This window comes from Astatotilapia calliptera, chromosome 14 (genome assembly GCF_964374335.1).
Source record: "Astatotilapia calliptera chromosome 14, fAstCal68.1, whole genome shotgun sequence".
NCBI lineage: Eukaryota > Metazoa > Chordata > Actinopteri > Cichliformes > Cichlidae > Astatotilapia > Astatotilapia calliptera.
Window position 1 is genome coordinate 938652 of NC_137435.1, and position 12161 is coordinate 950812.

The 12161-nt window shown below is 44.5% G+C and overlaps 2 protein-coding genes and 1 long non-coding RNA gene across 3 annotated transcripts; 2 read left to right on the forward strand and 1 right to left on the reverse strand.

Annotated features, from left to right (window-relative positions):
* The first annotated feature begins 358 nt into the window (after positions 1 to 358).
* Positions 359 to 1289, forward strand: LOC113036879 (olfactory receptor 11A1-like). Its single transcript, XM_026193459.2, has one exon. The coding sequence runs from the start codon at positions 360 to 362 to the stop codon at positions 1287 to 1289; it is 930 nt and encodes a 309-aa protein (XP_026049244.2). The 5' UTR covers position 359.
* Positions 1290 to 1438: 149 nt separating this feature from the next.
* LOC145420194 (uncharacterized) lies at positions 1439 to 10265 on the reverse strand. Its single transcript, XR_013901494.1, has 2 exons — positions 4970 to 10265; positions 1439 to 3475 (listed from the first exon to the last, which is right to left on the reverse strand). It is a non-coding gene; the product is annotated as an uncharacterized LOC145420194 (long non-coding RNA).
* A 969-nt stretch (positions 10266 to 11234) lies between these two features.
* LOC113036943 (olfactory receptor 11A1-like) lies at positions 11235 to 12161 on the forward strand. The gene has a single exon (XM_026193567.2). The coding sequence runs from the start codon at positions 11235 to 11237 to the stop codon at positions 12159 to 12161; it is 927 nt and encodes a 308-aa protein (XP_026049352.2).

Sequence of the window (12161 nt, forward strand, 5' to 3'; positions counted from 1 at the left end):
AAGGATTTTTTTTCTGACCCTTGGGGCATTCTTTCAGTCATGAGGTCAGTGTGCCACAGTGGGCGTGTTTTCAGAACAGAGTTTGTGAAGAAGCAGAAGCAGAACTTTAGCTCACTGGGGAGTGATTCAGGGGTCTGAGTACAATGTCATAACCCACGTTGCCTAAGCACTCTGTTGAATGGTAAGCGCTGGACATTTACCATGATGGATTATCATCAGTGAAATTCTTCCCCAACTGTTTCATGTCTGTTGCTTTGTTGGAGTTTCACTGTTTTGAAAACCTGTGGTTATATGATGTGATGATAAATAATATGGATCCTGCAAACAGTATTACCTTTGTTTTTTGAATGGAGAGGAGGATGACGGTAAACTCATCTCAGAGTTCATTCTTGGTGTTCAGTGCCTATTTTGACAGCGGGCATTTGAAATATTTATTTTTTGTGATCGTTATGTCTTTATATTTTTTAATCATTACTGCCAATGTCCTGCTGATTGTGGTTATCTGTGTGAACAGAAGCTTACATGAACCTATGTACATGTTTCTGTGCAGCCTGTTTGTGAATGAGCTGTATGGTAGTGCAGGGCTGTTTCCGCTCCTCCTGGTTCAGATCCTCTCTGATGTTCACACTGTTTCTGCTCCTCTCTGCTTCCTGCAGATCTTCTGTGTGCACACATATGGAACTGCAGAGCTTGCTAACTTAGCCGTCATGTCTTATGACAGATATCTTGCAATATGTTTTCCTCTTCAATATCACACACGTATGAGTCCATGCAAGGTATCCATGCTCATTGTTCTAACGTGGTTTTCCTCATTTCTTGTAATCACTGTTTTGATTTCTCTGAGTGCTCCTCTGCAGCTGTGTGGGAACATCATTAACAAAGTGTACTGTGACAACTACTCCATTGTTAAACTGGCCTGTTCTGACACCACAGTCAATAACATCTATGGACTCATTTCCACTCCTCTCGTTATCCTATGCCCTGTATCTCTGATTCTCTACACCTACATGAGGATCCTCAAAGTCTGTTTTTCTGGATCCAAACAGACCCGACAGAAAGCCGTCAGCACCTGCACGCCTCACCTCGCTTCTCTGCTCAACTTCTCTTTCGGCTGCTTTTTTGAAATTCTGCAGAGCAGGTTTAACATGAACAGTGTACCCAGCATGCTGAGGATATTTTTATCATTATACTTTCTAACATGTCAACCTGTATTCAACCCTTTAATGTATGGACTGACCCTGTCCAAAATCTCTCTCACCTGCAAAAAACTACTCTGTGCTGACATGTAACACCCTGTTATTATATCCGTGCTAATAGTAAAACTAACTACAGCAAATCTTGATGTATGAACAGATTTCATGAACTGAACACAGTAAAACCTTTGATGTCTTCATAGTTAAAAAATGAAACAAAACAAAAACAGGCAAAATTCTGCAGGTGCGCTACAAATAAGGGTTTTAATATGTGGTACAGTAACTCTGGTAATCTGTTTCATTTTGAACTGTTACAGTGAGTGATGTTTAGTGGTGCAAAGGATCAAAAGTCTCATAGTTTGGATTGGATCACGTTTTTTTCGTCACTGATCGGATCAATTTTCAGATCAGCAGAAAAAAAATGAAGACAAAAATGTAATTCGCCATTTTCTTATTTAAGTATTTTTTGCCTATTAAAAAACATTCAACTCAAGACTCATTTCACGCAATTATATAAAAACAAATTAAGATGCAATATAGGGCAGTACAGTGCTGCTGAGGTCCTTGGGATGGGAGGTCTTTGGTACCGGTACCACACAGGAGGTCTTCCACAGCTGTGGTACTTTCCCCAGTGACAGGCTCAGGTTGAAGGGATAACCTAGGATGCCACACAGTTCATCTGCGCAGCACCTCAGGAGCCTGGAGCTGATGCCATCTGGACCTGCAGCCTTCCTCACCTTGATCTTGCGAAGCTCGTTCCTCGCTTGAAGTGCTGAGATAGTAAGAGTGGATTTTGGGGGAGTGGTGTGTATGTTGGAGTCCACAGAAGCCGGGGGTGGGTGTAATGGCTGGGAGCTGGGAGGTGTGAAGTCCTGAGATGAAGGACAGGACGTCCCTGAAGATGAAGGAGATTGCAGCAGGGGGGGACGATGCTGTGGGAGGGGTGGGTGTTTGATCAAACCTTTTAAAATATTTATTTAGGTCATTCACCCACCCCAAGTCTCCTGCAGCCTGGGGGGTTGGTTTTTGTCCTGAGATTGTCTTCAGGCTGTTCCAAACCCCTCTGATGTTGTCCTGTTGCAGCTGCTCTTCCATCTTCCTCCTGTAGTTTTCCTTTCCTTGCCTTATCTTCCATTTCAGCTTCTTCTGAACAACTCTCAGCTCCTGTTTGTCTCCAGATCTAAAGACTCTTATTCTCCTTGAGGAGAGCCTTAATTTCAGGATTATCCATGGCTTGTTGTTAGAAAAACACCGTACCTTTTTGATGGGTACGGTGTTGTCCACACAGAAGTTCATGTAATCCGTAATGCAGTCTGTGATGCTGCTGAGGTCATCCTCCAGGGGGCTGCAGAGGTTGTCCCACACAGTAGAGCGGAAACAGTCCCTCAGGGCCTCTTCAGTCTCTGCCAACCATTTCCTTACTGTGCGTTTCACAACTGGTTCTCTGTGTACTAGAGGTTTATACACAGGCTGGAGATGAACCAGATTGTGATCAGAGCCCCCCAGGGGAGGAAGAGGTGATGAGCTGTATGCCTCCTTGGTGTTGGCAATGTTTTATTGTCTCTGGTGTGGCAGGTAACATACTGGGTGAAGGTGGGGAGAGTGGAGGACAGGGAGATGTGATTAAAGTCCCCAGAGATCAGGAAAAGGGCCTGAGGGTGCTGTGTTTGGAGTCTGCTGGTTACAGTGTGCAGGACCTCACAGGCTGCTGCAGCGTTAGCAGAGGGCGGGACATACACAGCTATTAGCTATGAAAACTCTCGCGGTACGGTCTCATGCTAACCGCTAGCAGCTCAATGTCCTTACAGCATAGCGTCTCTTTGATAGATAAATGACCAGAGTTACACCATCTATCGTTCACAAACACAGCCAGACCTCCTCCTCTCTTCTTACCACTCTCCGTTGTTCTGTCGGCCTGGATCAGATGAAAACCATCCATGTTTACGTGTGAGTCCGGAGTTAGCACAGTTAGCCACGACTCTGTGAAGCACATCAGGCTGCACTCCCTGTAGCTCCTCTGATGTCGGGTAAGGGCTGCCAGTTCATCTACTTTATTGGGGAGAGATCTCACATTCCCCATAATAACAGATGGAATCGCTGGCCGGTACCTCCTAACTTTACTGCGACGCCCGATCCCGGCCCGAGTACCGCGTCTTTTCCTCCTCACCTCACGGGGGATGTTAGCTTGCTCGGCGGTAGGCAGGGCAGCGGAGGCTCCGAGGGCTAACAGCTGCTGTAAACAATGGGAGGTCGGACCTCCACGCGCTCTCCGGACAAAGACGCTGTAAAAAATGTAATAACGAACACCATTGTCCATAGAATTCTGAGCTCCATTGTGGGGGACAGCAGTCCACAATAGAAAAACAAAAACAATAAACACAAACAACAAAGAAACATATATTAAAGAGAAAAAGAAGGATTTGTTCAGGTCGGAGCTGCTGATACTGGCTGCCAGCTCGGAGCAGCACCGGAAGTGTCTTTAAGGTCATTAACATAAGATGGGGCCTGATTATTTAAATCCTGTGAGGAGCAGGATTTTGAATTCAATTCTGGATTTAACAGGAAGCCAGCAGAGACAAACTGATACAGACCAGAAAGGATACAAAAAAGTATCACTAGTTGTCAAAACCCGGGGCACAGGAGTCCAAAACAAAACACAATGGCAGGCTCCATGCCACGATGGCGATGGAGACAAAGCATCCTCAGGCAACTTGGCAGGTGGTCAGCGGCAGCATGGGCAAAGATCCTTGAATGACTTGGCAGGTGGTTGGCCGCGGCCTGGGTGAAGACAGTTTGGCAGGCGCAAATGGTGCAGGATGTGGCTTGGCAAGTGCAGGCAGTGCAGGATGTGGCATGGCAGGCACAAGACGTGCAGGACTCGGTGTGGCAGGCTTGGCAAGTACAGAACCAGATGACACTAAGACCTCTCGCTGAGACATGGCTGGGCCAGATGACATGAAAACCTCTGGCTCGCAAAAGGCTCTGATTGCTCTGGCTGGGGCTTTGCAGCGCTTGCAGGCACAGAAACTAGTTGGACAATAACCTCCCCAAAACCCAACAGTTACAGGTGCAGAAGGGGACTGGGTCTCAGCTACCCTCGCCCTGGGACCTGGCACAGGTGCAGGCACCCGGCACAGGTGCAGAAACCCACTGAACCCAAGCCACCCCCACCCGTGGAACTAGTCCGGGTGCTAAGGCGGACTGGGTCTTGGCTAACCTCACCCTGGAAGCTGGCACAGGAAAAAGAGATGGCTTAGTATTGGCCTCATGTTTGACCCATACAAACATCAGTCTTTGAAGAGGTTAGCTCAGCGAGAGAAAACACAGACTACAGAAAAATTTGCTGTAGGTAGCTAGACATAGTGCTTGGAGCAGCCGGCACAACACTTTTACAGGCAGGTTCAAAACACAGCACACAAAGAGCAGATTCAAAGTCTTTAGACTGACAAACATAAGGATCAGTCTCTGATTGACAGCCAGTCTAATCCTAAGGGAAATCCCAGAATGTGGCAGACAAGTCATGATTCTGAGTCCTGCTTGACAAACTCAGGAGCAGAGAGTTCAGTACTGTCACTTGCCGGTTTGTCTGGGAACTTAGCCTATATCTGTCATGGCACAGGCCGTCAGAAACAGGATGGACCCATGGGGCACGTTAAAAACACAGACACTGGAATTGATCGATGGTCAAAGAGACCGTAACAGAGGAGAGTGGTATCAGCGTGGGGTTTAAACGGTCTGCAAGATTATCCAATGACACTGATTTCCCAGTAGCTTACTTGTCTGCCGGCACATGTAGTAAATTTGGAGAAGGTCTGGTGGAGTTTGAGGTATTCCAATCCGTGAAGAAGTCCAATTGCAAGTGCAGAGAGGCAAGCAGGTGAGAAGAATGGAGTCTATACCGGAGTGAGGGTGGAGAATACAGCAGTAAAAGTCCAGTGACCGAGTGGAAGGAGAAATGTAGATGGTGAAGTGAGTAATCCATGGACACAACTAAGCACAAGAGAAACAAGGTAAGTACAAGCATGAGATTCAATGAAGTACATGAGTTGGCTGAACTAACGCTGGGTAGCTGATGATATGGCAAAGAGTTGTTGTGTGTGCTGGTCTTAAATACTGTAGCTCCTAATCAGCCCCAGATGCAGCTCCCAGGAAAAAAACTAGGTCGCCTCTGCCCAGAGGAGCAGAAACATGACACCAATATTTGGTGAGGAATGCAGCACATTTGCCGACCAATGAGCACCTCTAGAGTGGGGAGAGCTCATTCAAAAGAAAGCAGTCCTACATATTTATTTGATATGTGCATTGAAGGACATATCCTGGTCAAAAATGACTCCAAGATTCACAGTGTTACTGGAGACCAAGGTCATGCCATCCAGAGTAAGATTTCTTTAGATACCATATTTCTAAGATGTTTAGGGCTGCTTCTAAATTCAGTTTGATCTGAATTAAGAAACAGAAAGTTAGCGGCAATCCAGGTCTTTATGTCTTTAGGACATTCCTACAGTTTAACTAATTGGTATGTGTCATCTGGCTTCATGGATAAATAAAGTTGATCCACTGGTGACTAATCTTGTTAAACTCTCACTCCCGTCTCTTACCCCACTGATTGCTAATATCGTACACTCCTCTCTTATATCGGGTTCTGTTCCTTCTTCTCTTAAAACTGCAATAATAACCCCAATACTGAAAAAGAATGGTTCAAATCCCTCCAATCTAAATAATTTCAGGCCAATTTCAAATTTGCCTTTCTTAGCCAAAATTCTGGAAAAGATAGTGGCTGCACAGGTTCATCGTCATCCCACTGGAAATTACTCGTACAAGCAGTTTCAGTCCGGCTTCCGTTCATGTCACAGTACAGAAACATCTCTAGTAAAAATCACTAATGATCTTCTGCTTGCAGCTGACTCTGGACTCATCTCCATCCTCATTCTCCTTGACCTTACAGCAGCTTTTGACACTATCTTCCACTGCATCCTTTTTCACAGGTTGGCATCTATTGGCATCAATGGTACAGCACTCACCTGGTTTACCTCTTATCTCTCTGGCCGCTCACAGTTTGTTCAGTTACTCACTCACAGATCAGTATCTACTCCAGTTAATTCTGGTGTACCCCAAGGCTCTGTCCTGGGTCCTTTACTTTTTATCATCTATCTCCTACCCCTTGGAAATATTTTTAGGAAGCATAACATCCAGTTTCACTGCTACGCAGATGACACCCAGCTCTACCTATCCTCCAAACCCACAGCTACTCTCCCACCCACATCCATTTCTGACTGTTTAAGTGAAATCAAGGTCTGGTTTACTCACAACTTTCTTAAACTTAATGGCAATAAAACAGAGTTAATTTTAATAGGCACCAGATCAAAACTGACCACAGTCCCAACCAGAAATTTTTCGTTATCCATTGATAACTCTGATGTCACACCCTCCCCTCAGGTTAAGAGTCTTGGATTCATCCTCGACAACACTCTGTCCTTCACAGCACATATAAATGATATCACTCAGTCTTCCTACTTTCATCTCCGTAATATTAATCGTCTTCATCCCTCACTCACTGCAAGCAGTACCGCCATACTCGTCAATGCTCTTGTCATCTCGTTTAGATTACTGTAATTCTCTTCTCTATGGTTTACCTCATAAATCCCTCCATAAATTGCAGTTAGTTCAAAATAAAGATGCTCGTATTATTTCCAGAATTAGATCCACTGAATATATAACAGCTGTTCTTAAACAGCTCCATTGGCTTCCGATTCACCTCCGTGTCAATTTCAACATCCCGCTTCTCACTTTCAAAGCGCTTCATAACCTCGCTCCTCCATATTTATCTGATCTTCTACATACATTCTCGTTTGGCTCTCGGTGAAGGCAGTCGCACTTTTCTCCTCTTCTCCTTCCCCTTATCTTCCCTGCTTAGCCTCTTGTGTCTTTGTCTTGTCTCATGTGTATTTCACTTCCCTGGAACAGTCTCTCACAGTCTGTTTCTAAAACCTAAAAGAGAATTATTGATTTGATCAACTGGTCTCTGAACGCTATTGACACCCTTTTCTCAACGAGAAGTCTGGGCTCGGGAGAGCCTGAGTGCCCTGGAGGGACTTTCCCTGCCGGGTACACGATGGACGGGTGGCAGAACTGGAGGGTCGTGTGCATGGCGGGACTGTCGATCGAGGACGCTGAAGATATCTACCTATTCGGAACCATGATAACAGGGTTCATGCTGATCGGAGTTGGCTTGGCCCTGGCTTATCGGAGAATTAAGAAAGCGGAACCGGCTGTTCAAATCCCCACAAGGCTGCCCGCTGGGATTGAAACGATGGGACGAGGTGCGGCTTCTCAGAAAGGGCTCACTGAATGCAGCATGGTTAAGAGCTTGGAGGCGCTAACGGCTGCAGTGAATACTCAGAATAACACCTCTGAGCGTATATTGGATTACATCAGGGAAGAATCCACTCGGAACAACACCTCTGGGTGGAAGCTGGATTACATCGCGGATCAGTTGGCTGCGGTTGTGAGGTCTCAGAATCTGCTCTCTGAGCAAAAGAGTGAAAAGACCACGGAATTGAAGGTAAATAACATCATGGAGAAACTCGCAAGGCAAGGTAAGTTTATTTGTATAGCACAATTCAACAAGGTGAGTCAAAGTGCTTTACAGAGACATTAGAAACAAAAACAAATAAAAAGCATGATTTAAAATTGATTAAAACAAGCAAACAAACTAACTAATTAACAAACAAACAAACAAACAAAAAAGTATATAAAATCAAAACAGATAAAATCAGAACAGTAGATAAAATCAGTAGTTAAAATGTAAGTTCTGAAATTTAAGCTTAAATTTCAAAACTTCAAAGCAGCTATCCAACGGGAGATTGGGAGACCAGTGTCGGTGTCGGAGTGTTAAAAACAGCTTGAAATTCTCCTGAGTTGTCACAAAAGAAAAATCACCATCATAATGCAGATACCCCTTCGGCGCCAGCTGCGGTCTCAAGGCCGGAGCTGAACAAAACTCCCTGATAACGACTGTGTTGATTCTGTTCCTTCCCATTCCATGCAAGGCCACCTGGGTTGGCTGGTAGACTGTTTACTTAGCCTGATAGGGCGGAGGACACTGTCTCAGCTGAACTCTGGACACGCACACACATACATTTACACTGATAAGCACTCACACGTCCCCCCTCCCCTTCCAACGCCTTCGATGCTTGTTGCCTCCTGGGAACACGAGGCGGGTCTGGGCCCGCGCTGGAGAGTCGGCGCAGTGGCAGGATGGCACTCCAACCCTCTGTTCCCCTCCTCAATTGGATATGTTTAGCCTGTCTACTCTAGCTTGTTAATAGCTTGCTCCTATAGAACAACTGTTCAGGGTCATTTTAACATTCATATAGATACTAAAAATGACACCCTCAACAAGGCATTTAATCTATTATTAGACTTAACTGGCTTCCATCAAAATGTAAAAGAATCCACCCAATCCACACCCTGCCACGTACCTGACCTAGGGCAGGGAGCCATCCTGCCAGAGGTTCTGTTGCTCAGCCAGCCGGCACCCTCTTCCCAGAGGAAACGGCGCTCCCACCATTGGCACCCTATGCCTCATACTGTGATTTAACTCTGACACAGTCCTTTTACTGGTTTTTCGAGATTACTATCACCTTGGCAACTGTTAAGATTCGTTCGATTTGGGTAAGAGAAGAAAGCAGGCAGGAAAGTGAACCCCTTGTTCACTTTAGTTTTTAAGGGGTGCCCGAAGTCCCCCGGGTACCACCCGAACTTTAACCTGGCCGTGCGTCCACGATCAGGGGTCGCCGTCACACGCTGAGCAACTGCGCCCTTAGGGGCCACGCCCCCGTCCTAAGAAAATTTACTCAAGTGTATTATAAGCGTCACTGCGGGGTCTTCACCCCCAGTTATTTCGACGCCCGAAACCGCGTTTCTGCTGGTCAAACAAACCAAATACCCTGAACTACTGTTTGTCTGGCTGGCCTCAACCCACATCAAAATAAACACGCTTATTTACTTAAAACATAACCTCTTAACTCAATATTCGCCCCCAAAATAAACAGCAATACATTTAATCAATCCAATATTCCCCAAAGTTTTAACACTAATTACCCCAAAATCACTATGAACAGACATAAGAAGCCTATACTGAGTGAATATTATTTAATTAAATTTAGCTTTAACTTCCAATTTTAGCGCCTTTGGATAAACATCAACAGGTGGCACTCTCACCTTTTATTTCGCCTGGCTTGTCACTCAGATAAGCTGCTGATCTCCGTTCGTTTTGGCACCTTCCAGGCCACAGTCGCACGCTCCTCTCCTCCCCAACCGGTTTCGGCACCAAGAATTGTTAAGATTCGTTCGATTTGGGTAAGAGAAGAAAGCAGGCTGAGTCCAGGGAGGCGTCAAAATAGTGATCTTTAATTACACACTCTGCGCAGAAGTGTGGGAAGAAAACTTGCAACAGATTCTCCAAAGAGTGGACAGCTCCCCATCCTTATATAACCCATGATGACATCACACAGTTAGACCTTACTGGAAATGATAACAGTCTCCCCATAGTCCAAAGTTCTCCTTATACAAACATCAGATGATACTTTAGAGAAAAACAAGTGTGTGACATGTCATGTTGTGCAGTTCTGTGAGTCCAACTAGAGAACGTCCTGACACGACCTCCCTGTGTAAATAAGTGTGTGTGCGAACGTGCGTGTTTACATAACACTCTATGTGCATGTTCTGATGTAGGCCTGCAAATGAATTAGAACAAGGTCCTGCTGGACCCTCCAGTTATGGACGGTGAATACAATGCTGTGAATACCATTTGAGACTGATTAAAATGATGATAATATGCATACATTAATCTTTACTCAGATTACCATAGATATAAAACAAAGATTATACTGTCATCAGATTCAACAATGATGAATGTCTGATCAATGATAGTTATGATTATAAAATGTCACCATAAGAATACAAAATAAAATATCTCTTGTCCACACAACCAATTCATCCTACTCAACTGTGCTACCTCTGTCGCTTTGTGCAGCCGCAGCCAAAGCTACATATGTCAGCTGGGGGATCATTTGAGCCTGTGCAGCCACGACCTGTCTCTACTGAGGGCTCAGGCAAGCCTTCTAATGATACTGCCTAACGGAAGTATGGATAATTTAAACAGAATTGGTCCTATTATGGAACCCTTTTCTCTCCAGCCAGAGGCGCCGATGGCGCGATATGGCAGCCTCGCTTCTGTCAGTCTGCCCCAGGGCAGCTGTGGCTACAACTGTAGCTGCCTCCACCAGTGTATGAATGTGAGAGTGAATGAATAGTGGAGTTGTAAAGCGCTTTGAGGGTCTCAAAAAGCGCTATATTAATGCAATCCATTATTATTCTCTCTTCCCCAATTGGACCAGGAGTGATATGCTTAGTCTGTCCACTCCAGCTTGTTAATTAACCAAACGCCAAGACAGTTTTAATTCATCTGAAAGCCTGACACTTGGCCTTGTCTACCCTAGCTGGAAAACTCAAAAACCTGATTTATTTGTTGTTATATTTTTTCACCGTGGGCCTTAATAATTACTTCCTCCAACCATCAACATGTCTTTTATACCCCATTCCTACAAAACTGCTTAAAGAAGTCCTGCCATTAATTAATGATAATAAATGAACATGGTGTTCAAAATGGTCAAAGTGGTTTAGCACAAAGGTCCAGCTACGAAACACTCTTTGCGTCCAGCGTTTTAATTTATTTGCAAACAACTTGTTTGAATATACGTTGTGTATATGAAATTAAATAATTATGGTTTGTATTTATTGGCATCGTGTCATGATGGCTTTTTAAGATTCTATATAATTTTAAAAAAAGTCAGTGTCATCCCGTCTTTCCCCTGATGATGACGTCATACTGCTGCAGTGAAAAGGATAAAACAAGAAGTGATTCAGTGCAGTTGGGAGGGACTTACAATCAGGCCGCTGTTGGGTGATTCTCATCCTTAAATGTAGCTCAGTTTGTGCACAGTTTAAGTGATGTATGGTAAAAACAAAAAGAGGATCATGATGAACTCTTCACAGGTTTCATATTTCACACTCACTGCCTACCTCGACAGCGGGGCTTTGAAATATTTATATTTCATAGTTGTTGCATTTTTATATATTGTTATTGTTACTGTCAATGTCCTGCTGATTGTGGTTATCTGTGTGAACAGAAGCTTACATGAACCTATGTACATGTTTCTGTGCAGCCTGTTTGTGAATGAGCTGTATGGTAGCACAGGGCTGTTTCCGTTCCTCCTGCTTCAGATCCTCTCTGATGTTCACACTGTTTCTGCTCCTCTCTGCTTCCTGCAGATCTTCTGTGTGCACACATATGGAACTGCAGAGCTTGCTAACTTAGTCGTCATGTCTTATGACAGATATCTTGCAATATGTTTTCCTCTTCAATATCACACACGTATGAGTCCATGCAAGGTATCCATGCTCATTGTTCTAACGTGGTTTTCCTCATTTCTTGGAATCACTCTTTTGATTTCTCTGAGTGCTCCTCTGCAGCTGTGTGGGAACATCATTAACAAAGTGTACTGTGACAACTATTCTGTTGTTAAACTGGCCTGTTCTGACACCACAGTCAATAACATCTGTGGACTTATTTCCACTTCTCTCACCACAATATCGGCTGTCACTCTGATTCTCTACACCTACATGAGGATCCTCAAAGTCTGTTTTTCTGGATCCAAACAGACGCGACAGAAAGCCATCAGCACCTGCACGCCTCACCTCGCTTCTCTGCTCAACTATTCATGCAGTGCCTTTTTTGAAATTGCACAAAGCAGACTTAACATGAAACACGTCCCAAATATGGTGCGTATTTTTTTATCATTATATTGGCTCATATGCCCACCGCTCTGTAATCCTTTACTTTATGGACTGAGTCTGACCAAAATCCGGATCATATATAAAGGTCTAATCTTAAGTAAAGTCTAA